General features: G+C 49.1%; 1 protein-coding gene across 1 annotated transcript; it reads right to left on the bottom strand.

The window, feature by feature from the left end:
- Nucleotides 1-6,995: 6,995 nt before the first annotated feature.
- CHRNA1 (cholinergic receptor nicotinic alpha 1 subunit) lies at nt 6,996-25,080 on the bottom strand. Its single transcript, XM_081095284.1, has 9 exons — nt 24,944-25,080; nt 19,147-19,292; nt 19,002-19,046; nt 17,557-17,666; nt 15,116-15,311; nt 14,402-14,639; nt 11,211-11,434; nt 9,343-9,582; nt 6,996-9,041 (listed from the first exon to the last, which is right to left on the bottom strand). The coding sequence occupies exons 1-9, from the start codon at nt 24,984-24,986 to the stop codon at nt 8,910-8,912; spliced, it is 1,374 nt and encodes a 457-aa protein (XP_080951410.1). The 5' UTR covers nt 24,987-25,080; the 3' UTR covers nt 6,996-8,909.
- Nucleotides 25,081-26,439: the final 1,359 nt, after the last annotated feature.

Below are 26,439 nucleotides of genomic sequence, written 5' to 3'. Positions count from 1 at the left end.
TCTTTTAACTGTCTAAGCCTCCGTTTCCTCATGTGTAAAATGGGGACATTCATGAAATAACCCATGGAAAACGCTTACTATAGGACCTAATAGAGAGTGAGGGTAAGGGCTTAATAAAAATTAGCCAAAATGATGGCTGCCGACACTCTGGGCCAGTGGTTCTCAACCTTCCTAATGCCTCGACCCTTTAATACAGCTCCTCATGTTGTGGTGATCCCCAACCATAAAATTATTTTCGTTGCTACTTCGTAACTGTCATGTTGCTACTGTTATGAATCGTCATGTAAGTGTCTGATATGCAGGATGGTCTTAGGCGACCCCTGGGAAAGGGTCGTTTGACCGCCAAAGGGGTCGCGACCCGCAAGTTGAGAACCGCTGACAAGGCAGTCAAACTGTCCAGAGGCATAAAGCCTTGCTACTCAAAACGTGGCCGTGGCCTAGCAGCTTTGCCGTCTTGTGGGCACTTGCGACTGGGCTCAGATGTGTCCCTGTCCACAGGAGCTCAGTGCCGCTTGCTGTGCGACCAAGAGGTGTAGGAGCTCCCGCAGCTAAAACCCTACACGCCAAGGAGGGCAGGGAGCAGGCTGGGCCAGGTGAACAAGCCAGCCTGACCCCTCCCCTGGCTCACCTGACTCTCCCTAGGCCAGTGACGGCGAACCTTTTGAGCTCGGCATGTCAGCATTTTGAAAAACCCTAACTTAACTCTGGTGCCTTGTCGCATATAGAAATTTTTTTGATCTTTGCAACCATAGTAAAACACTTATATTTTTGATATTTATTTTATATACTTAAATGCCATTTAACAAAGAAAAATCAGCCCAAAAAATGAGTTCGCATGTCACCTCTGACACACGTGTCATAGGTTCGCCATCACTGCCCTAGACCCAAAGCCTCACGCTGGTCCGTCCCCCCCGCCCCCCCCCCCCCGCCCCCGTCTGGTTCACCAGCAAGTCCAGTGTGTTGCCTGCGACACAGCGAGTGCAGATTGCAGGTGTGCTGTGTGGACAGATGAAGGACAGGTGGATACTGTAGTTACAAACGCAGTGACCAAAGGGGAAGCCCTTTCCCTGTCCTCCGCCTGCCCTGGGCCTGCGGAACTGCTGCTCCGACTATGCTGACTCCCCAGTCTCACAGCTCCTCTGGGTGAGTCTGGCGTCACCGTGGGAAGCATGTGCTTTTAAGGTACGAACAGTCCTCCCAAACCCCAGGTGGGTTCTTTCTGTGAGGTTAGCAGAGAACCCTTCATCTGCTTCAGCTGAATTGGGGTGGGGGGACCCCATTGCTTGGAGAAGCCGCTTGGGCATAGTTTTGATTCCTTCCGGAAGGAAGGCTCTCGAAGCAGGTGAGTCCCTGTGGAAGGCGGGGGCTTCTGTGGGCACGGTCCCCACCGCCTCCCTCCGAGGGGGGCAGCGTGCAGAGGAGCAGGGCTCTGAGTCCCGCAGGCCTGCATGGCTTCCTAGCCTCCTGTGTGACTTTACGCTAATTGTTTATTTCCCCTGAAACCTGATGGCCTTATCTGCAAAAAGAAGACGATAAAAGCCCCTCATAGGGTTTTCCTGGGGCTCAAAATGAAAAGGGAAGATGCATGAGTACCAACGTGGGCCACTCGAGTGCGCGGGGGAGCTACCCATCAGCACCCAGGGCCTCCGGCATCACCGGCCTCCCTGCCAGGCTCAGACGTCTCCCTAAGGTGCTCCATGCGTCATAGTGCCATTTTTATTGTTACATCTGCTTAACCCGGGATGGCCAGTTTCAGCAAAGAAGACTGTCTGAAATGTTACATGGAATGTACTTCTACTAAAAAGTTATTTATTGTTGATCTGAAATTCAAATTTAACTGGATCTACTATATCTGGCGACTCTTGTTTAAGAACAGTGGGTCACAGGAAGTTAAATTATAAATGGAAAACTCTGTTACAACTATTGGCACAAGAGAGATTGCCTGCTATAAACAAACTGCTGCCCTGGAATTTTTCCTCCCGTCTGCCCTCGCCCTTGCCCTCGCCCTCGCCCTCGCTGGGGTTGTTGTGAAGTTGGCCTGAGGAGAAGGAGGGAGGAGGAGCGGGTGAGGGAGGGGCGTGGAGGGAAGGGAGAGGGAAAGGTGACTGAGAGATGGGCTCAGGAACAGATGAACACACACTGACCCTCCAGGCTTCCTGCAGAGATTGGGGATAGCAGGGACCCCGGGGGAAAGATGCAGAGATTGCAAAGCTGGGAGTCAGGTGAGGGGCTGCATCTGCAATGCCCCGAGGTGCAGCTGAGAGCCACCCCTTCCTGATGAGTCTGGAGAGGGAGGGAGAAAAAGCCAACCTCGGCCCTTCCTGGAATCGGGCGGCCTGCTTGTGTGGAGATGGCCAGGCAGGACAGGCTGTCGGAAAAGCAAAGCAGGAGACCGCCAGCCACCCTACTCTGGGCTGTCTACCTGGCCGGGGGTCGGGAGAGGAGAGAAACCCACTCCCACCCAGCAAGGGGGTCAATACCTTTGTCTCTCTTTCCGCATCCCCCACCCCCACCCCCAGCCCACCCCCAGCCCATCCCAGGCCATCCCACAGACTGCCCTGCCGCCCAAACAACCAAACTGCACACTCGCCAAGAAAGTGGAGGGTAGACGCGAGGGCACACACCTGACACCCGTCTCCCACTCTGGCTTGGGTCTTGGCCTCAGCTGGTTTCCACGCCAGCCTCTGTTCCCCAGGGACTGATTTCTTGATCATCACCACACGCTACAGGGCACACCTGAGGGAGGGAATTATCAAATGAAAAGCCCTTGAGTCCAACAGAGGAAACGGTGGGAAGATACGGGTGTCAGGAGTGAGCCTGTGTGTCCACCCTCCGCGTTCTTTCTCCAATTTCTTTATCAAAGTCTAGAACGTGAGTTAAATGTACACAATAGAAAAAAACTTCTTTATTCTGAGAGTATGGCCTTCCTACTTTTTGGCGTTAAAATGCCATGTTTTTTTTTTCATAAATGAAAGTCATAATAAATTATAATTTTTAAAAGTGAGCAACCTTATGTCAGTCCCTGGAAAATGTTTCAAAAAATATTTAACATGAGCCCTGGTCAGGTGGCTCAATAGGTGGGAACGTTGACCCAGACACCAAAAGGTTGTAGGTTGGACATTCCCGTCAGGGCACATACCTAGGTTTCAGGTTCAATCCCGAGTTAGGGAGTGTCCGGGAAGCAACTGATTGATTGTCGTTTCTCTCTCTTTCTCTGTCTCCCTTCCTTTCTCTAAAATCAATAAACATATCCTCGTGTGAGGATTAAGATAATAATAGTAAATATATATATATAAATTTAACGTGAAATCCCCAAATCGGATAAGCACTGATTTAAACCTTGGTCACCCAGGCGGCTGGGCCAGCGCAGGCGTCTGCATTCAGGCACCTGACCTGGAGCAATCCAGCATCCTTTCACGTGTGGCAGGAACTGGACGAAACAAACTCTCCCTGACACAGTGGGATCTAGGATAAAATAAATCTTATCTTCCGTTGGTGGCCTTGTTACACCACAGAAACGGATGAGAAAAATTCAGCATGCATTTTGGCAGCGACACGACCATGGCCACATACTCCATTTGTGAGAGTTACGTGTGCAAAGCTGCCGAAGCCGTTCTCTATGGCTCGAGCCCTGCTGCTTTCTGTTTGGGTTCAACTCCATCACATTGAGCAAATAGGCACGTGGATACCGACTGGACACACGCAGCAGGAGGGGCCGCGGGAACACGCAGAGGGACCAGAGGTGGCTGCTGCCTTCCCAGAAGTTACAGTCCAGTCAGAAGACGGGCAAGCAAATGACTGATAAGCAAGACGGTGGCGATGACTCAGTCCCTGGGGTTGGGGACAGGGAGAAAGGAGACAGTTCAGGGCAGCAGAGATCGCCGTTGGGAAACAGCAACTGGCACCAGTAAGTGCTCAAGAAGTGTTTGAGGATCTAATCAAGTAAGTACTGAGGCAGTGCATGTTCCAGTTCAAACAGAGAGTTACTAAGCACATGGTTCTCTTAGGCTGAAAGCATTTGGGGAAAGCTCTAAGGGATGCTTCCCCACATTTTAATTCAGTGGCTGCAGTACTTACTTTTCAGCACAAGAGGGAGCTGCTGCCCAGTTTATTTGACCAAAAGTAGAATTTCTTTAGGTTTGTCCATTTCTTCTTGAATTAAGTGTAGTATGTTGGGCCTTTTAACCACCTTCCCTCCAAATAGCCCACCAAACAAAGACATACTATCAAAATGATCATCATTGGTGCATTATGTCTAAATGGAATCCGTGGTGCATTATTTTCTAAAAGGAATTACATGATTAATAGGGGGTGAGGGGGAGGTAACATTTAAAATGTTTTCTAAATGTTTCCTAAATGGATATCCTAGACCAGGCTGGAGGGTTCTTCAGAGCCCTCAATGAACTCAGGGTTCCTAGTAATGGAAGCTCTACTTATAAAAAAATGCTTCAGAGCTTCATGTATGGGCAACACATCTGAGATGACAGCCCTAACACAGTGCCCGAGGTTTCATGAGGGTCAAAGTCCAGCTGAGATGTTTGTTGGCTGAGTCCAGGCCTTCCAGCTCGGGATGGGCAACTTCTTTTATGACGTGTTGCAAATAATGGACTAGGAAGTAGCCAAAATTCGGGTGTGCCTTTTAAATGTACTATTTCATTACTTACGGTTCCTGTTGTGACAGTCCCAGCTTTCAGCCATCGGCAGTGGCCAGACTCTCCCAAGTCTGAATGCCCTGTGTGTGTGTCACCTTCTACCTGTGCTGTTGTTCATTCCGCTCACTTCTGGGGGACGCAGACCAGGCCTTCTGGATTTCTGTGTCACCCATAGAGCCCAGCCTCGGGCCAGCAGTGGGCAAGTCCTTCATGCTTAGAAAAAATAATGCCCCAGGGTGGCTGATAAACATGGGGAGGAAGAAAACAGGCTTTCGTGCTTAAGGGTTCTATGTTTGCTTGTGTTTGCTTGGTTGGTGTTAAATCCTAATGCTCTGGTCGAGAGGGAGAAGGAGTGGTGAGGGGCACGGCTGAGGGAGCCTTGGGCTCAAATCCCTTCTCTGCCCCTTCCAGCTGTGTGGTCTTGGGCAAGATTTCTGTCCTTGAAGAAACTCAGCTCAGTTTCTTCATCAGTAACAGGATAATGATGCTGATAAAACTTACCATGTTGGATTTATTATTTATAAAGTACTCAAAACAATATCTGAGACATGGTCAATACCATCAGTGATTATGAAGTAGAATAATTATATTTAGTGTGATATAGTCAATGTACTTTGATTCATTTAAAACTAAACAAAGCTTTAAGGAAATATAACTCAGATGGGCTGATGGACCTGTACTGGCATTCTATAGTGATGATGGGTACATTGCCTCTGACTTTATTAACAACCACCAAGCCAGGCCGGCATGGCTCAGTGGCTGAGTGATTCCCCATCAGGGCACATGCCTGGGTTTCAGGCTTGATCCCCAGTGGGGGGCGTGCTGAAGGCAGCCAATCAATGATTCTCTCTCATCATTGATGTTTCTGTCTCCCTCTCTCTTCCTCTATGAAATCAATATATATATAATATATATATATATATATTTTAATGTATGGAGAAAAAATTCAGCAAATGTCTGTGGACACTATAGGTACTCAACCCTCTCCTGGGTTTGGTGGAGGATTGAAAGGTTTAGGGCGCGACCTTTGCCTGGAGGGTTTATTGGAGGAGCACTGCAGAGCGCAGGCCACATCCTCTGGAGAAGACGGCACCATCACATGTTTTACTCTGGGACTCAGAAGGTTAAGTAACTTGCCCCAGGTCCCACAGGAAGTACAGGTAGCAAGACCCCGACTTCCTTTTTCAGGTAGGGACCATCCCTTTGAAGACAGAAGATGCACATCCGCAAAGTAACGCGTGAAGCAGGCGTCAGGGAGCTCGCCAGGTCCAAAGGTGTGATGAGGCAGAAAAGGGCCGGGCCATGGGCACTGGTGCGGAGGGTTTCCTGGAGGCGAGGCCTTTGCCGATGATAAGGTTTGAGCGATGCAGGGAGCAGCTGTCTTTAGAAATGAGTGAGTTGCGCACAGACGGGCTTTCCCTCGCAGGACGCGTGTTCTCGGCCGTAGAGCCTGGGGTGGGCCTATGAGCAAGCGCAGGTGTGTAAGGAGCTCCTGGCACCGCTGAGGCCGTGGGCATTCTGACCGGCTGTACCAGGGTGGGATGGTAACCAGAGGCTGCAGCGACTCCCGGGACTGCTTACCCTGCCTGGCCACTCACTCACTATCTCCTCATTCCTTCAGCACATTCTCCAGCACCTACTCATACCTCGAATACCAACACAAAGAGAAAACAAGCTCTGTCCTTGGGGAGATGCTAAGTCGGGAGTTCAAGTCAGACAGGGACACAAGAAAATACTGTAAAGCGATAAGAGGGTAGAGCAGAAGGCTACAGCAAGGAGGATAGAAACACAGGCTTAAAACACTGTGTTACGTTGATGCTCAAAAAATAAAGATTGTTCAAGAAATTGATTTTTCTCGCTAAAAATTAAACTCCTACTAAAAGCACCTTAAGCAGGGCCTTCCCTGGCTGATGGAGAGGGGGGAGGGATTTGGGGAAGAGCTGCCCCAAGGGCTGGGAAGAGACAGGGAGACCCCCACTCTGCTCCCTGCTCTCCCCTCATTGTAGGCCCCTGAGCATGCCGGCCGGTGGGCCACTGGCTCAAAAGTGGTTTAAACTTGGGGTAGAGTTTCCCTGTTGTAGTCTTCCCGCTGACTTTCTGAGGGAAATGTCTGTGTGTGTGGCAGGGGTAGTGGGGGAGGGGTGGGCTTGGTTCTAGGAGGGAGCTAGGCCCCTAAGGGATGTTTGTGGAGAGGGGAGAGGGAGGGAGGGAGGGAGGGAGGGAAGGAGAGAGAGAAAGGAGCACTCCTCAAGGGGAACCTATTTTCTCTAGCAGACCCCGTTTTCAGCCAATCATCACCCAGGGACCAATTTTAAGGATGAGCACAGGAGCAGTTTATGATTTAAACAACAACAACACCTTTTATTGTGATAAAATATTCATAGCACAACATGTATCACTTTAGGCGTCTTTCAGTGTACCATTCAGTGGGATTAAGTACATTCGTGAGGTTGTGCAACCCTCACCACTGTCCATTTCCGGAACTTTTTCATCATCCTAAACCGGAACTCTATCCATTAAGCAGTAACTCGCCCCTTCCTCTAACCCTGGGAACCACTCTCCTACTTTCTATCTCCATGAATTTGCCTACCCTAGGTACCTCATGTACGTGGAATCATACAATAATTGTCCTTTTGTGCCGGGTGCATTTCGTTCACTATGTGTTCATGGTTGATCCATGTTATATATCAGAATTGTATTGCTCTTTAAGGCTGAGTACTATTCCACGGCATGTGTAGACTACATTTTGCTTATCCACTGATGGGCCCTTGGTTGTTCCCACCTTTTGGCTGCTGTGAATAATGCCACGTGAGCACTTGGCATACCAGTATCTGCGCAAGTCCCTGCTCTCAGCTCTTTTGGGAGTGGAATCGCTGGAGCATATGATGATTCTATGTTTAGCTTTTTGAGGAGCCACCAAACTGTTTTCCCTGTAGTTTACTCAAAGATGAAGGCACTCGGTCCTGCCCTGGGTGTGTGGGGGGGCCCCGGCGGAGAAGTAGACAGACCCGGGGTTCAGTCAGGCCACCCGAAGTGCCGTTCCCTGCTCTGCCCGGCACTGGTGTGGGGCAGGTGTGATCCAAGGCCCAGGCTGCACATTTTCTAGTCCTGCGTGAATTACAGTGGCTAGGAGGTCGCTAAAGGATATTCTCCATGGAATAAGGGGTAGGAGGGAGGAGGAAGTCCCATGGGGAAGGCAGAAAGATGGTGGACACTGACACTGAAGCGCTCAAGACACTGACCAGAGTGACAGAATGGCCTAGGTCAGCGGTTCTCAACCTGTGCGTCGCGACCCCTTTGGGGGTTGCATGACCCTTTCACAGGGGTCACCTAAGACCATCGGAAAACACATATATAATTACATACTGTTTTTGTGATTAAGCACTATGCTTTAATTATGTTCAATTTGTAACAATGAAAATATATCCTACATATCAGATATTTACATTACGATTCATAACAGTAGCAAAATTACAGTTATGAAGTAGCAAGGAAAATAATTTTATGGTTGGGGGTCACCACAACATGAGGAGCTGTATTTAAAGGGCCGGAAGGTTGAGAACCACTGGTTTAGGCAATGAACTTAACCTCCCTCAGGTTCAGTTTGCTCGTCTGTACGAAAGTCATGAGGATGAAAGAAATCTTGTCTGTGAGGTGATTCCCTCGTGCCTGGGAACCAGGACGTGTTCCCTCAAACCCCGAGCATCAAACCCAGATGCTGCCTTAGACTAGAAAACGCTTTCCTTGGCCACCAGTTGTAGACATGGACTTTATCACCGGGGGCTTGATGCAATTTGCATTTTGGCAGCCTGTCTACTGTCTCCTTTCTCTCTAGACCCAATGCTTTACCTTCCTGGGACTGGTAGGTGGGGCTTTCCCACTAGGCACAAAACTGGCTTTTAAGCCAAGGATACATTCTTTTCTTAAATCAATAAAAATAGAAAAACAAGCCAACAGAAAACCTCAGCTATTCTGGGCAAAACTTCCAGACAACACTGGGGTGGAAACTTACTGTAGAGATCCAGTTTGATTTACTGAAAGGGGTTCACTCTCCAGGCCGACAGAGATTGAAGGGAGAAGCAAGGTGACAACACTTTGAGGCCATGTGATAAATGTAAATCATTATGGCTAATCATGCAAACAGAAAATTAAATGTTTGATCAGTGAGCTTATATCCCAGTGGGCACGTCTTCCTGTTTGCCCACCTTTCTCTGCTCTGCCTGGCGCTGGGGCCTGGTGCTCAGCTCAGCTTTCTGCTCATCCTTGCTGATTTAATTCAATGAGCCGACCTGCAAACACAGCTAGGGTTCCGATGATACAGACGAGCATGAAGACTCCAAGGAGAATGTGGTCCATCACCATTGCAACATACTTCCATTCCTCAGCCGCCTGGGAGGGAGGAAAAGGTTAGAATGTCCTTAAGGTGGTCATTCGGCCCACAGTGCAGGTTACGCATCTTTTACAGCCATTTACCTTGTAGGTCGCAAAGCCCTCAGCATCCTTCGGCTGGCATTGCGATCTTCCTATGTTGAATAGGTTACTCAAAATGCTGACTCACTGAGGTGGCCGAGCGGCGGTCACCAGCCTTACCTTAGGTCAGTAGCTGCCTCTGAAACCCCACCCACCCACCTGCACTCGAGCATTTGATTCTTTAAACCCAGAGGCGTGGGTTTCAAGCCACGGTGCTTACGTTGTTGGACTCCTGGTCTGACTTCATGGTCTCTGCGATGTACTTGATGCCCTCGATGGCACTTTTCACCTCCGGGTGCTTGATCAGGGGAGAGTGGAAGGCGGGGGGTGGAGGCCCCGGCTTCCCAGAAATGTCCGAAATGTCAATGTCTTCGGTGAAGATCTTTTTGTCTTGTTTTTCTCTGGACGGCCTTTTCATTGTGGAGAAGAACATGATATTTGGGATGGTGTCGATAAAAACCTACCGTTGGAAAAGAAATCCATTTATGAGAATAATGGCCAGCAAGGCAAGCGTCAGACTCGGACTTTGGATTAGCAACGTAACTTTAGGCAAGTCATTCGGCTTCTCTGGGCCTCCGCCTCTTTGTCCTTAAAACAAAAGGACTTTACTCAATTTTCTCAAAGATTCCTTCATACTAGTACAGTGGTTCCCAAACTTATTTGGCCTACCGCCCCCTTTCCAGAAAAAATATTACTCAGCGCCCCCTGGAAATTAATTTTTTTTTTAAATTTTAATAGCAATTAAACAGAAAGATATATGCCCCCAAATGCACCTGTGGCCATCACCGCCCCCCCCCCCATCGCTGCAGCGCCCGCCAGGGGGCGGTAGCGCCCACTTTGGGAATCACTGGACTAGTACACACATAGCCCGAGGCCTGTGGAATTACACTGGTTAACAGCGCCGATTCTGTCATGTGAGCATTTCGCCACTGGAGGGCACCTGTATGCAGCTGTTGAACTCGCGAGAAACCAGTGATGCTTAGCTTCTGGACCCCCTGCAGGTACCTGCTTCTTTCAAGATCATATAGTTAAAGAAAAGGTCTCTCAGGATAAAAATATAGCCCTGACTGGTTTGGCTCAGTGGATAGAGCGTCGGCCTGAGGACTGCGGGGTCCCAGGTTTGATTCCAGTCAGGGGCATGTACCTTGGTTGCGGGCACATCCCCAGTGGTGGGTGTGCAGGAGGCAGCTGATTGATGTTTTTGACTCTCTATCCCTCTCCCTTTGTCTCTGTAAAAAGAATCAATGAAATATATTTTATATATATATATAGCTCTGGCCCCACAAAACAGCTAAACTATTTTCTTTCATTTCTTGTTTCTGAAAAAATGCAAGACAGGTATTGCCAGAAGTCACTTAACATGTTAAGCGCCAGCCTGTTTTGTCTTCCAGACGGAAAGACAGAAAAGGGACCATTGATACAAACAGAGACCATTTCTTCTCAAAAGAATACATTGTGAGCAGTGGTTTCTGTCAATTCATGACAAATATTTTTAATTTTACACAAAAGATCCTGGCCATTTGTGTGTCTGTGAAATTTTATATAAAAAACAACAACAACTGACATTTGAAATGTGCACACATTTTACATTTCAAAAATGTAAAGACTTGAGACCAAGTTCCCCATTAGAACTCACTTTTGACCATCTCTCATCAAGCCTCCCCTCATCTCTAGCCCTATTCTCTGCAGATGATCCCACCAGCAAAAAATAAGCTACCTCTTCACGAACCACAAGCCATACAAACAGAAACCGCGAGAATTTCCCAGCATTTGAATAAAAAGGACAGTGATTTATTTATCATCGCTAATTAAAGAGGTTCTTAAAGCTTGAATTAGAGGTGAGCTTTGTTAATTCTGGTTTTCTTCTCTCTCCGAGGAAGCTATGTGGGTTATTTATCTCTAGAAAGACGCCCAAGAATGTTCCTTCCAAAAATGCCTTACGGCCCAGAAAGGACGTTCAGCTCTGAGTACCCACAAGGGTGAGCGGAATTCCGCTGGCCACGGGGACAAGCGGGGGCGGAAGCCCTGTAGATGCCCTTGAGGGGATGGTGGGCCTGTGCGGAGCTTGCAGGGGCCTCGCTCTCTCACCTTCCGCACCCAGTCGGGCATGACGTGGGTGCTGGGGGAGCGGTGGTGCGTGTTGATGACGATGACGGTGATGATGATGGATGCGATGACGAACACCATGGTGAAGAGCATGTATTTCCCGATCAAGGGCACCGCGCTGGAGGTGGAGGGGATCAGCTCCACGATGACCAGCAGGAACACGGTGAGGGACAGCAGCACAGAGATGCTCAGGGTCATCTTCTCTCCTGGACAAAATGGAGACGAAACACAACCGCCCACCTGTTACGGCCTGAACTGTTGCTCCTCTCAGATTTATATGTTGAAGCCCTAAGCCTCAGCACGCAGTGACTGTTTGGAGACGGGGCCTTTGAGGAGGTAATTAAATTAAAACTAGTGACCCGGTGCACAGATTTGTGCACATTGAAAGGAAATTAATTAGAAGGTGGTTGGTGGAGTGGGACTGGACAAGACGGGCCAGACATGCCCTGGAACCAACCTCCCATGGTCCCTCCCCGGCCGACCGCACCTGGGGTGGCACTGCTCGAAGGGCGTCTGCAGAGTGAGCAGGGTCCCATAGCAGGTGGGGTCCCTTGGCCTGGCCTGCCAGGATTGGGCCATAACCAGCATAACCAGCTCTCCGACATCCCCTGAGGGGTCCCCGAGTGCGAGAAGGCACTCTGCAAAGTTGCTGTCGTACAGGGTGTGGAATGCAAACACAAGTGTGCAGTAAACCAGATTCGGGGCCAGCAGTGCCCCAGCAACAACATAACTTGCAGCCGAAGGTGGAATCGTGTAGCCCTGCGAGGAATCGGGCTCCCTCCTCTCTGGTTTCGGGTGCGTCACCCGAGAACCACCGCTGCCAAGTCACTGCAGCTCGGCAGCTCCTGCATTGAGCATCTGCTCCCTGGTGGTCAGTGCGCATCATAGCAACCTGTCAGATGGTCGGACCTTAGCATATTAGCCTTTTATATATATAGATGAGGTCTCAGGGTGGGTCCTCATCCAACTTGACTGGTGTCCTCCTAAGAGGGACACAGATACACACAGAGAGGAAAGACCAGGTGAGGACACGAGGAGGAGACTGGCATCTGTGAGCCAAGGAGAGAGGCCCCAGAGGAAACCACCCCGGCTGATACCTTGATCTCGGACTTCCAGGTTCCAGAGCTGCGAGACGGGAAATGTCTGATTTTGAAGCTCCCCAGTCTGTGTCCTTTGCTCTGGCTGCTCTCTCAGACCAAGACCCCACTGAAACCCTCGGGGGAGAGGAATGTGACAGGCATTTCTCCAAGCCTCATTCTGGGGACACATTTTGGGCAGAATCTCCTGTGAGACCTTGGCACCTCAACTCTGCAGACACTGGAACGTGGCAGGTGTTTTCATTAGAGGCCGCCAGGCAGGAAACAGGGGCTTCATCTCCTGCCCCAGAATCCCACTTCTTGGCGGAGCCCAGGGAGCCAAGGTACATGCTAGTCCCGGGTGGCAGTTTTCCCATCTGCAGCAGAACGTCGTCAACCTCACAACACTGGCCTGCTCGTTACCCTGCCGGTGGGTGGGCAGCCGGTGGGTGGGCAGCCAGAGGCTCAGGTATAATTTTCTCATGATGAGAGCAAGGGTAAGACCCAAACTGAGAAAACGAAATCAGTGATATCACACCATGGACTTTCGGCTAAAGAGGATGATTGTTTTGTTTTGTTTTTTTCATATGCAGGGACCAGGGAGTGCTCTGCCTCGCCTTCTTTCTCCAGGCCCTACAATTTCAGGGTGAAGGATTCCCTGTTGCAGTCTTGCTTAGGCAAGAATGGCAAACGAGAAGGGCGGGGCTGAAGGGAATCGGGATGCTTTTGTGGGGAACCCCACCTTAGGGGCAGGGGAGAGCCGCTGGGAGGGGCTTCCCTTGGGCTGGTCTTGCTGTTTGTGTCCTGGGAAACCCTCGTGGTATCCTGCTTTCCAGTATGGAGCTCCCCCTGGGCCCCGCCCACCCCACACAGGATGCTTCCAGATGCTAGGAGTGTATGCAGGATACAGAGCAGGTGCAAACAAGAAGTTAGCAGTCTACCTTGTGAGTGGAATTCTACCTAGTGAGGAGGAAAGCCTTTAAAGGTGAAAAAGAAGACAGAATTATAAATATGAAATACCGATCAACTTACATCCCATTTCTTGATTAATAATAGTGATAATAATAATAGTTAACATTCATCAAGCATCTCACTGTTAAAAAATACTTTCCAAGCATAAATCATGTATAGAAACTGTGAGTAGTTTTTATATTGCCTGACTATTGCTCTCTCTCTCTTTACTTTAAGGAGCTTCATTTGATTAGAAAGTTGAAGAAATATTTGTTTGTGATCATTTGTTTAAAACTAAGTACAATCACTAGAGCATAGATTCTGTGGGGGCGAATTCTGCCTTCGTTTCCACTGTATTCCTGCTGCCTAACAGTTATTCAACAAGTACTGTATGTTGAATGAATGAATGCATAGTCTTTTTTTTTTTTCCTTGTTGGAAAGTTGGATTTAGACTTTTGTGAGGTTTTTTTTTTTTCTTATAATTTTGATAAAATTTGACTTGTCATAAGTTTGAGGACTGTCTGTACCATCTGCCCCCCGCCCACACACACATACACACTTGTCAGTCATAAATTCCTTATGATTAGGGACCTGCTGGCAGATGTATAGAGACCCCGTTCCTGTTTTCTGTCCATTGCTGTTGTTTGGTGAGATGTGCTGACTCAGTGGGAGGTAAGCTGTGTGGGCTGATAGGTGAGGAAGCACTGCCTCTTGGGGAGTACAGTCTTGTGCACAAAGACACTGCCATCTGGGAAAAGATTGGCAAAAGCTATTTTCAAGTGGCCAGCAGTGGCAACAGAGGCAAGACCTGATTGGTCAGTGTAGAGCAAGTGACTGCCCAGGGGAAATGGCATGAGGTATGTCTGTGATCCACGCCTTATCCAGCACACAGTAGGTATTCAACAAGTAGGTATTGGTGATTATTTCCTTTAAGTAGACTGAGCTATGTATGTGCATCTTCAAGGTCTCGTTCAACTCTCTCACCACTATACATGGCCACTCGGTAAGCGTGCCCTCCGAGGGATGATGATTTGAGTGTGTCTGCCTGTATTTGTTTATTAGCCTATAATTATTTCTGGCTTTTCCTGAAACAGCAGCACAAGATCTGTTAGCATCAGCAGCCACAGCCATGGCAACGGCACCCACCTGAGTCTGTGGGCAGGTAGAACACCAGGCCGGTCAGGAAGGAGAAGAGCAGGCAGGGAATGATGACGTTGACGATGAAGTAGAGGGGCAGGCGCTGCATGACGAAGTGGTAGGTGATGTCCAGGTAGGGGGTGGAGGGGCAGCAGGCGTAGAACACCCAGTGCTTCCAGCCCCGGGACTCCTTGATCACCCACTCGCCGCTCTCCATGAAGTTGCTCAGGTCTGGCTTGTCGCTTTCCTGAGAAGATGAAATCAAACTGAAAACCCAGCCACGTCTCCCCGAGGAGGACCAGGGTTTCACAATCACCTGCGACAAGGCCACAGATCCCAGCGCTGGTACATACCCAGGTGGGACTCTGGGTCACTTCCACTTTTAGGTCTTAGGTTCCTTTCCTATCAAATGAGGGTGTTGGAGCTACTGGAATTCTCCATGTTGGTTATACATTCAAGTCACCTAGGAGCTTTAAAACATATTGGTGCCCTAGCCCCATCCCAGATGGATTAGACACATATTCTTGGGACTTCATTTTAGCGTCCAGGTGATTTTCACAGGCAGCACATCAAGGACTTAACCAACCAATTGAGAGCCATCCAACTAGTTGGTCCCCCGGGCTCTCAATGGTGCCGAGAGCCTCTGATCACGAAGGGGCAGAGCCAAAGACCTGAATCATGCTTCGCCTGAACCCAACCTCAGGACGCAAGGTCACCACCTACCGGGTTGATGGCGACCACGGAGCCATCATAGGTCCAGGTGCCCAGCTTCATGCTGCAGTTCTGCTCATCAAAGGGAAAGTGGGTGACGATGATCTCACAGTAGCTTTTGAAGATGGCCGGGGGTGTCCACGTGACGTGGCCAGTGTAGTCCAGGAGCACTTTGGTGAACTTGACGATGGCAAAGTCACCATCTGCACTACGGTGGGACAAAAGGGGAGACAGCGGTTAATTACTCGGGCGTTAATTATAGAAGCTGTCTTTCAGGCAGTGTCGCTTCTTGTCTGTGTCAATGTTTCCCAAATTTGACTGATAACAAGAATCTCTGGGGTGCATGTTAAAAGACAGATTCCTGAGCACCATCTAAGCATGAATCAGATTACCTGGGGAGGAATCTGGGAATCTAGTGTTAAAGAAATATCAGGTAACACTAACCCACTGCATCCCAGATCTTTTTCTTCTCAGTGATTTCTAGTATTGGTAATCATCTCCATCTATCCCCTCCCTCTATACTTTGAAAGTTAACTGGGGAAAACCTAGGAATCTATACATATAAAAGCCTAAGCGACTGAAAGACTGAATGATCGGTCAACTGGTTGCTATGATGCACACTGACCACCAGGGGGCAGACACTCAATGCAGGAACTGCCCCCTGGTGGTCAGTGCATTCCCACAGCCAACCTCCCATGGCAGGCTTCTCCCCCCCCCCACCCCCCCGCAAATTGGCTCCAATGGGGGGGGGGCGGCCAACTTCCTATGGTCCCTCCCCCTGGCCAGCCAGCACCCCCATTGATCCTGATCATGGCCAGGCCCCCCACCCGTGAACCAATTCGTGAACCAGGCCTCTAGTTTTAAATAAGAACACATCCAGTGGCTCATTACTGTGACAAGCAGGCTAAGGAAGGTGTCCAATACCTTTGTGAGAACTATTTAGGACTCGGTGGGGTGGGATCACACACTCAGATGCTTCCAGAGTCAGGCAGGCGAGGAAGGAGGGAGGGGTGAGGCTGTGTGAAGGGATAGCCTCTCTTGCCTCTGACGAAGGTGCCACTCAGCTCTGCCTGTGCTGTCCCGAGGGGAGAAAAGGCCCAGGGTGGCCAGATATTTAGATTTTCTTTTAGAAGCTAAAAATCTACATTTTTAAACCCAAAGTTTCCATATTCTTGAATGTTGGAGTTTTCTAGAGATGCTAAAAGCCTGGGTTTTGATGTGATATTTTCAAATATTGGCACTAATTTCTTGTTAAAAAATATCCAACATGGTAGAGATTAAAAAAAACAAAAGGCCACTTCTGCAGGCCTTGTTCCGTGAGCAGTCCGCTTGTCCTGCAGACAGCCTGTGTCCAGGCCTTGGCCAAGGGCAGGGCGCGGGTGTACACAGGTGGCTGGGTCTGCCTTGATGACTCTCAGGGACATGAATCAGGAGGATTTTCTTCCCATTGAGCTTTCCTCGGGATGGAGGTGGGCTCTCTCCAGAGAACTGCGCTCTGGGGCCTTCCACGGAGCAGAGGCCACAGGACCCCCCAAGTCTCCCTCTCAGCCGGGCGACAGGGCTCTCCCCCAACAGGTGTCCCTGAGCAAGCTTGTGAACAGGACCAGAGGCGTTCATCACCTCGCTCTCATTCTTACTGGAAGAGAAACTCAACCAGCACAAGACACTTTGCCCAATGAGCATACTTGTCCGAAAAGTTCACACAAATGATTGGATAATCTGGATCCCAGATTATAACTGGAAAAGCTCGAATCCCAGTTATAACTGGAAATATGCAGGGAGAACATCGAAGTAGGGGTGGTCGGCCATACAGGGTATCATTTCCACTCACTAGCCATGGCCACCTTTCCTGGTAAGTGTGCAGCACACACAGCCTCTCGCCCCAAACATGCTGTGGAATCAGGTGCAAATCCTCCAGGCCAGTGCTGTGTGCTCTGCCTGGGACGGATGCACTTTGAATGCACATTCCCTGGCCAATGAGAGTGTGATAATGAGCAAGTCGTGAAAGCAGAGTGCCTTGAATCACATTTAATTTCATGGCATGTGGTCTGTCACAGAGCCTATGGGTGGGCCACATCGGCTCCCTGGGCCATCAGCTGCATGGCATCTTGGGATGCCACGAGGGTTTGACGAGCAACAGCCTCAGGAGGTCCAGGCCGATTGGTAGGAAGGACATTTAATTCCAAGGAACTCAATTATAGGAGGTTTGGGTCCCTTGGATAGTTGCCACGCACCCGGCAGGAGCTCTCGGGGATGAAATGTCCCTCACCCACAGCCCTGATTCAATTTGATTCGGATAATTGTTTCTCTTCATAACATGAGACGCCATATGGCCCCTAGCATGCCAGCTTGGCTCTGGGTTCCTGACGCACACCGAGAGGTGGCCTTCTGTTAGGGCATTGGCTCCCCTCCCCGGGGATGCCCCTCCCCGCCCAGCCGGCTGTCTCGCTTACTTGTTATAGAGAACCAAGTCTGGGCGCCAGATCTTTTCGGAGGGAATGTGGATCTTTTTCACGCCGCCATAGTCGTCTGGATTCCATTTTAGGTTGTAATCCACCCATTGCTAGAAATGAAAACTTTTCGCTGATTAGAAAGCTAAACACCTTTTAAAACAATCCAGGGTTATCAAGAGCTCTGGTGGGCATGATCATTCAGATAGCGACAGAAACTGTGCTATGGTAAGAAAGGTTTGACTCAGAATTCAGCCTTCACTTCAGCTCACACCAGCTAACACTTGCACTGACTGGCTACATGCGGGCACAGTTATAAGCAGGTTACCGATAACGACGGTTCAGTCCTCACAAAAGTCCTGGGACGTAAGCGTGGCATTGACCCCATTTTTCAGATGGGAAAGCAGCGGTACCTCCAAGTCTCACCGCTAGGCGGTGGCAGCTCTACCATGCCACATCTGCCACCCCACGGAAGGAGAATGACACAATTTGAACATTTTCCTCAAGAAGGCAGCATCATTTTTTACAAGTATAATTCTTCCTATAGTATAAAAGTAATAAGTGCCCAATGAGGCAACATCGGATAACACGATGTTATGGATCAAATTACATCTCCCCCAAATTCAGTATTGAAGTCCTAACCCCTGGTACCTCAGAATATGACCTTATTAGGAGAGGGGGTCTTTACAGAGGTAATTACGTGAAAATGAGGTCACTAAGGTGGGCCCCACCCAATACGAGTGATGTCCTTTTAAGAAGGGCGGGTTTGGCCCTACCCGGTTTGACTCAGTGGCTAGAGCATTAGCCTGCGGACTGAAGGGTGCTGGGTTCAATTCCCGTCAAGGGCAGATGCCTGGGTTGCGGGCTTGAACTCCAGTAGGGGGCGTGCAGGAGGCAGCCAATCATGATTCCCTCTCAGCATTGATATTTCTCTCTCTCCCTCTCCCTTCCTCTCTGAAATCAATAAAAATCTATTTTTTTTTTTTTAAAAAAAGCACAGGTCTGCCCAAAGAGGCAAAGGTGGCCAATTTAAAAACAAAAAGGGTGTGTTTGAAGATGGATACATATTCATGAAGAATGCCATGTGAACATGCGAACAGGCAACTGTAAGCAAAGGAGGGAGGGCTGAAGCAGAAGAAACCCATCCTATCGACACCTTGACTTTGGACTTTGGCTTCAAGGACTGCGAGACAATGTATCTCTGTTGTTTGAGCCACCCAGTTTGTGGCTTTGTTATAGCGGCCCTAGCAAACTAATACACACAGAAAAAGCACAACACTAAAAACAAACACACACCAACACATATGATCCATAATCCCACCACCCCCAAAGTATTTACTTTTACACTTTGGTATATGCCCCTTTAGCCCAAATTGATTTACTCTGGGCCCAGGTTAAATTTCAGGGTGAAAACAAACAACACAAACGCAATTATCTAGCTGAATTACCTGTTTGAGTCGAACATTGGTTGTCACGATCTGATTGACTTCATCCTGAAGAAAGACAAGACCCATGTTTAGGGGGCAGAAAGGGGAGCCGAGAGGATGCTCGGGGAGAGGGGGTTGCCGTGGGAGCCTGGGCACTCCGTCTCACCACGTTGATGAGCTGTATCAGCTGCAGGCCCACGGTGACCTCCACGACCTGGCGGTGGTCCTCCACTGGCCGCACCACTTTGTTATATTGTTCAAATAGCTTTGCCACCAGACGGGTCTCGTGCTCAGATCCCAGAACCAGGCCAGCTGAGGAAGCAAATGGCATGCACGCTGTCAGATTCTGCTCCCCGCCCCCACGGACACTGACACGAGCCCCTGAGGCGTGACCAGCGAACGGAAGGCACGCAGGACCCCTTGTTGAAGGGCTCCCACGTGCAGCTAGTGTTGCCTGCCGTCCTGTCCAGGCACAGCTGCTGGTGCGGTCCCTTCTCCGTGGGGCGTGCCAGATTAGCATGACACCTGCCCTTTGGACAGATGACATTCCTTAATCCAGCTTCTGGCTGCATCATCTTTGCTAGGAACATGTACACGCAGGAACAAGGGTCCCCACCAAAGCCAGTCTCAGTACTTCAGAGTCTGGTCCTGGCGTAATGAAATCTCCAACTGGCTGGCCTCAGATGCTAGGGACAGCCCACAGTCAATGCGGGGTCATACCCATTAGGATGGCCATAATCAGCAAAGGTGGAAATGACAAATGTTGGTCACACAGGGGAGAAACAGGAACCCTGAGATGTTGTGGATGAGGGTGTAAAACGGTGCAGTCACCGTGGAAAACATTTTGGTGGTTCCTCACACAAGTTATATGGAATTAGCATACGACATACCTGTTTCACTTCTGGGTATATCTCAAAAGAATTGTTTATACAAAGCCTTGTACCTGAATGTTCATAGCAGCATTATATACAATAGTTAAAAGATAGAAACAACCCAAATGTCCATCCCTAGGTAAGTGGGTGAACAAATTGTGGTTTAACCATGCAGTGGACTATTATTCAGCCAGAAAAAGAAATGAAGTATTGATGCATGCTATAACATGGGTTAACCTTGAAAACATTATGCCACATGAAAGAAATCAGACACAAAAGAGCACATATTGCATGATCCCATTTATAAGAAACTAGAGGCCTGATGCACAAAATTTGTGCAAGGGGCTCGGCCCTCGCAGCCCCGACTTCGTCCGGAAGGTTGTCCGGACGTTCATTCTGCTGTTCGGGCATTCAGTCGATTTGCATACTACACTTCTATTATTATAGATGTCCAGGATAGACATTAGTGGTTACCAGGGCCTGGAGGGACAGGGGCCTGGGGAGAGACTGCTCATGGGTGCGGAGTTTCCTTTTGGGGTGAAAAAGTTCTGAAACTAGACAGTGGTGATGGTTGTGCAACATTTTAAATACTTAATGCCACTAAATAGTTCACTGTAAAGTGGTAATTTTATGTAATGTGTATTTTACTATGGTAAATTTTATATCATGTGTATTTTACCATAATTTAAAAAATACTGCTGGTGGGTACATCTCCCAGTTGAGTTGTTAAGACAGAGTGAAAACGGTGCTTTGCCAACCTGGGTTTGGGGCCCTGATTTGGTGCACGAGCGGCTCCAAGGAATCTTTACTGCGTTTTCTTTCAGGATGAAAAGCAGTATCATCAGTACTCCTGGGGCTCAGAGCCCTTTTATGGCCACTGCTATGTGGTCCTCTCCAGCTTCCGGGGAGGCAGGCAGGCAGGCTGGCTGAGACTCAGAGGTTGGCCGACCTGTGCAAGGTCACGCGGCTGGGGCAGAGCGGGGATTAGCGCCTGTCACGCTGCCTGGTGCCCCTGCACTAACTCTTAACATCATGGGTGAGCTGTGGCTGTCTTGGAAACTGCTCAACATTATTCCAACGAGAAAAAGTGTTCCAGATTCCAGCAAATGCCTTGTGAAGGGTCTTTGTAACTCAAACCCAGGGTGGATGGGGGACTGCCTGTTCAGGGCTGGGAGAGGAAGCAGACACACGATCCGTTTGCCTAGATTCATGTAACCAGAGCTCCCCTTTCCGCTGGTTATTGCTGAAACCCCCGGACCTTCTCCCTGGGCCAAGACAATTAAAAATGGAATGAAAGAGATGCTCTCTTTTCCCCAGTAGTGTTAGCCTACTCCCTCTAAGACAGGTTATTATTTTTCTCCTTGGATATTAAGTTTGAAGAGTTTGTCAACAAAATAAAATAAAAAGTAATTACTTTTTCTATGTTTAGTAATAAAAATAACTGACCTATTCAACTTATGTCCCACTCTCGGACCCACTTTGTACATCCTAACTCTTTGTACCCTCAGAATGGGGTGTGGTAGGTGCTGTTTTTGTCCTCACTTTACAGATGCGGAAACTGAGGCACAGAGAGGTGAATACTTGCCCGGATTTCATAAGGGGGGGAGCGAGTGTTCAAACCCAGGGCCCATGCTCTCTGCCACTCTTTCTCAGCCAGTACTCTGATGCAGCTGGAAATAACCAATGTTGCTGACACATTTTTATCCCTCCAGAGTGCACTTCAATTAGCCCATGAGCTTCATTGAAGGCCCTGTCTTGTGTTGACTTATTAAGTCCTTATGGCAGCCCGACGAGCACGCCTTCACCCTGTTTTCCAAATGGGAAAACTGGGGCGCAGACAGCTGACCAGTGTCCGTGGTTCCCAGTAGGTTAGAGGCGGGACTGTGAAAGGGGCAGCCTGACACTTGCAGTGGTTCTCAGCCTTCCCGATGCCGCGGCCCTTTAATACAGCTCCTCATGTTGTGGTGACCCCCAACCATAAAATTATTTCCGTTGCTGCTTCATACCTGTAATTTTGCTACTGTTATGAATCATCATGTAAATATCTGATATGCAGGATGTATTTTCATTGTTCGCGACCCACAGGTTGAGAACCGCTGCACTAGGACCTCGCGCTTTCCCTCCTCCCTAAAGGTACATGTGTCATTTGCATTCAGTGCATCTTAAACTCATCGTTATGACCTCCCTGGAGTGTCTGTGGGGAACCTCGGACCCAGCCTGCCTAGTTCCCAGTTTTGCAAACCCCAGAGGGTCTATGCAGAGCTTTCACACGGCATCTCCCCAAACCTCCTGCATTCGAGGACTCTCCAAGAGCATGTTGTCCAGAGACTCAATGCTTGCAGTCACCCCGTGAAGCCCCTGGGACACAGTGATCCTCCGTCCTCCTGGCCTGTCTATCTCGGGCCCCACTCAGCACAGAGGGGGAGGGGACGGGCATGGCCACTGAGTGCCTTGGCCACCGAGTGACGCTACTGCTTTGGCACTGCCCTGGGCTGCTTATTTTCAAGTGATGGTTTATTCCGGTTTGACAGGAAGAACATACTAAAAGCAACAGATAGAGCAGATGGCTGGCATTATGTAGCAGGGAAACTATGCAGGCCAACGCTATGGCCCGCCAGGGAGAGGGCAGGACTGGAGACAGGAGACAGGACGGCTCAGCGCGCCAGTTACACCCATTTCCTCCTCTCCCACCGGCCAATCACAAGGCCCTTGCTCCTTCCTGAGTGAATTTCTCAGGAATTTCTGAGTCTCCATTTCTTAGATTAGGCTCATTAGCATTTGTCCTTCTTTCCTCCTCAAAACAGGGTAGAGTGTTAGAAAACTTGAGGTCAGAATCTATGATTCTGTTCCTGACTCCAACATGGTCTGGAGAATGGGACCAACTCCTCCTAAAGCCAATGAGTCACAGTAAATACTTTCCTTAAAAGGTAGGGTGTGAGTCAGTAACCATACAGACAAACAAATAAATAATGTCCCGTTTCAGCAAAATCATCCTAATTCAGACAGCAGTAACCTTAATTCGTTCATCAAATATTTGTTGTACATTTACTGTGTGCAAAGCATTGTGTTAGGAGCTTTGAGATAATCAAAAGTGAATCAGACATAAATCCTGTCTTCCTACCCTCATGGTGATTGCCATTTGTCACTCACATAAATAACTGGACAAATTGGAAAGTAACATGCTATAAGAGAGGTGGCAATAACATAGTTGGGATTCTTGAGATGGAAGAGAGGAAAAGTTGTAATAAAAAAATGCTATATAGCTGGGCTGGTGTGGCTCAGTGGTCGAGCACCAACCCATAAGCCAGGAGGTCAAGGTTTGATTCCTGGTCAGGGCACATGCCCGGATTGCAGGCTGGATCCCCAGGGTTGGGTGTGCAAGAGGCAGCAGATCAATGATTTTCTCTCATCATTGATGTTTCTATCCATCTCTCCCTCTCCCTTTCTCTTCCTCTCTCTGAAATAAATAAAAACATATTTTTAAAAGGAAATCATTTTTAAAAAGCTATATAAATAGAACAGAGATCATTATGTATTAAGCTAACACAGGAAAATGTATCCCTGATATGATGAGAATTTTGCCCACAGAGAACTGATTCTAAGTAGGGAAGCCCAACATGATTCCACTGTGTGTTTTGTGTCATACTGGTCCAGTTTGTGTCTGTATGCCCACTGGGTTAGGCAGGGAATCCTGTACGGTTACTAGTCACCGTGGGTAAGTAATGCTTATCTCAGCCTCGTGCCTAGGTATGTGGCCACCTTTGACATTTCAGGCTGTTTTCTGACCGTGTGCATAACCAACGCAGTCTGTAAGTGATCACATTCCAAGATTTATAATGTCTTTCAGCCTCAGTGTCCCTAATAAAAAATCAAAGATGTTGGAATGCCTCATCCAGCTCTGCATTCACTCATGTGAATTGACACCAGCAAATTCTAGGATTGATCTAAATACATGTCACATGCCTTTTAAAGTAGCTAAGCATGCATCTTTGGAGGTTTTTGGTATCCTAAGAGATCTCCTAAGGATTTTTATACATAAGCATATAATGTAAGAATTTTCACTGAGTGTAGTGTTTGCGCACACACACACAGAAACACACACACACACACACACACACACAGAAACACGCAGACACACACCACCGCCACCACCAGGCAGCTTTGGTTGGATCAAGTCCAAATCCCTCGGATGTAATGTCTCTGAATTTATTAGAGTTTAGGCTGTTTCCCTCAACTCTGCCATTGAAAAACGTTCACAATAACGCTCTTCACCTCTCTTGCCCAGAGGCCTGTGTTGCCAGAGCAACATCAGAGAAGAGAAATCACAGCACGTCAGCTGCCTGGCCTCTCGGTCGGGATGACGTCACCGGGAAGCTTTTCCGTGAAGCAATCAGCAAACCGCTAGCTTCCTCTACCGGAAGTTTGGGATTCAGGATAGCGTTTCAGCTGCTGTGTTGTGACACATTCCAGAGTGGAATGAAGGTCAAGGGCTGTGCAAGGTTTCACGGTTTCATTTCAAACCCACCCCTACATAGAGTAATGTACTTCCAAAATAAAGTAGGCGAGAAAGCATTCGTATGAACTTTCTAACTTCAGAAGTTTAAAAAGTTACAAAATATTTCAGCGCATGGAGAGCGTTTGATTACAATGATGAATGGGTTTCTCTCTCCGGCACCTGGAGCTGTCAATCAAGCCTCTTCAAGTTAAGAAATCTCCGGAGCCAAGGGCTTGTTAACCTTATTGTCTGCGGCCGTAAGCCGTCACTCTAAGCCCCTGTGGTTGTTCAAGTCTGAGAGCAGCTCTGGGAAGGTGGAGGCGGCGGCGAACCTGGTCACAGGCGCGCGTGGGGGCCAGGCACCGACGGAGGGAGGGACGCTGTCCACTTTGTAGCCCTTGGCCCAGCCGCATCCAGTTTAATGGATTAACACAAACTAAAAACCTTTATCCCCAAACCCAATCAAGTAGACATTGGTGAGAAACCGACAGCGGTCTGGGCTGCTGACGCCTGCCATGCTGTGCAGAAGCAAAGCTCTGGTTTGGGGGCTCTAGTGCGTCAGCCTCAGAGAAGAGCCCCCCAACACCGGCACTTACCTGAGCAGAGGCCGAGGAGCAGGAGCAGCGGCCGGGGCTCCATGAGTGTGGGCACTGGCCGGCCGGTGGCGGCTGGCGACGGTGCTGCTTGCAGGAGTCTGGCTGGACGCTTGGCGGCTGGAGGGTCTGGCCGGCCCTCGGCTTCGGAGCTATTGTTTTACGCCACCTGTTTGGGCGGGGACAGCTGGGCTGGCAGAGCCTGGAGCCCAGGGCGTGGCCGAGGGCCTTATGCTGATATGGCAGAGCCTCACTTACACAGTTGCTGTACCCTTGGCAAGGCGAGTGTGAACGGCATTGTGTTTGAAATGCACCATGAGTCAGATCTTAATTTTAAAAAAACAGCTTGCAGTAGGGAAAGACTTATTCTGAATGGTGAGCAGCCCTCTCCCTTTTGTGGACATCAGAGCCTCAGCTCTGCAGATTGATTTGTTAGGGTCACTGGTCTGAGCAGATACCAGCTGTGTGTCAGACCCGATCCTCCTAAGTCACAGGCGTCCGGTTCTGCACACAGGAAGCCCATTTGCTTTGGTTCTCGCGGGGCCAAGAGTGCCTGGGGCTCTGTGACAAAACGAATTTGAGGAGAGCGTGGTTGATACTAAATCTGCAGCTAGAGAGCCAAGGTTTGATTGGATTTGGGTTTTAACAAAGAAGGCTTCTCCCATAAAATTGGCTTCGCTGGCTTCCGGAGTGGCTGTCCCAGCCCCTCTGCAGCAGGCAGCACCTACCCACCGGGGGCTGCCGTTAGCAGGAGGACTGCCCACCCCCACAGCCTGGCATTCAAGGAGCAGGAAGTAATGGCAAAGCGTCCTGCTGCTTAGGCTCTTGTTCCAGGTTCCTACGCCCTTCCATCCAGTCCTCTGCCCACTCTCACTCAGGGGAGCAAAGGGCAGAGTGGTTCAGCTTTTCAATTCCTTTGTTTAAAAAAAAAATCCTGAAAGCCAGCAGTTAGTAATTGCTCAGCCTGAGAGGGATTTTTTACCAAAACAGGGAGGACGTCGTTGTGTAAAGAAAGATGCCCTGCTTGCTCCTTCTCTTCTTCCTTCCCAAATTGAGTGGGTGAAGAAGGCCCCTCACCTCAAACCCAACTTCTGACAAATCCCCCTTTTCAGTGAGTCCAAGGGCTGGGAGGTTAGAGGACAGAGCTGAAAGTTCACATTATTAATTTTCTGTTTAAAATTGTGGGAGATCAGCTAACTTTCCACTCAAAAAATTGGTTGTCTCCCTTCAACATAGCACAGCACTGTGACTGCCTAACCAGGAGCTATACCCGCCCCCCCCCCCCCCCCCCGCAACCCAGCACGCCCGTCCCTGGCTCTAATGGACGCATATGACTGAGTTCTAGAAAATAAAATGCGAGTAGACATTTTATGAGACTCAAACCTCCCCCCAGAGCTGTCCATGCTCTTCTCATCTCTGACTGCCGGGAGCAGACATGACCCCCAGGGCAACCTTGGAACCCATGTGTTGAAGGGGGCTTATGACATCTAGAACTTGAG

This window comes from Myotis nattereri, assembly GCF_964212035.1.
Source record: "Myotis nattereri genome assembly, chromosome: 7".
Taxonomy (NCBI): Eukaryota; Metazoa; Chordata; class Mammalia; order Chiroptera; family Vespertilionidae; genus Myotis; species Myotis nattereri.
The sequence above is the reverse complement of the archived record's forward strand: the minus strand, read 5'-3'. Positions and strand labels throughout refer to the sequence as shown.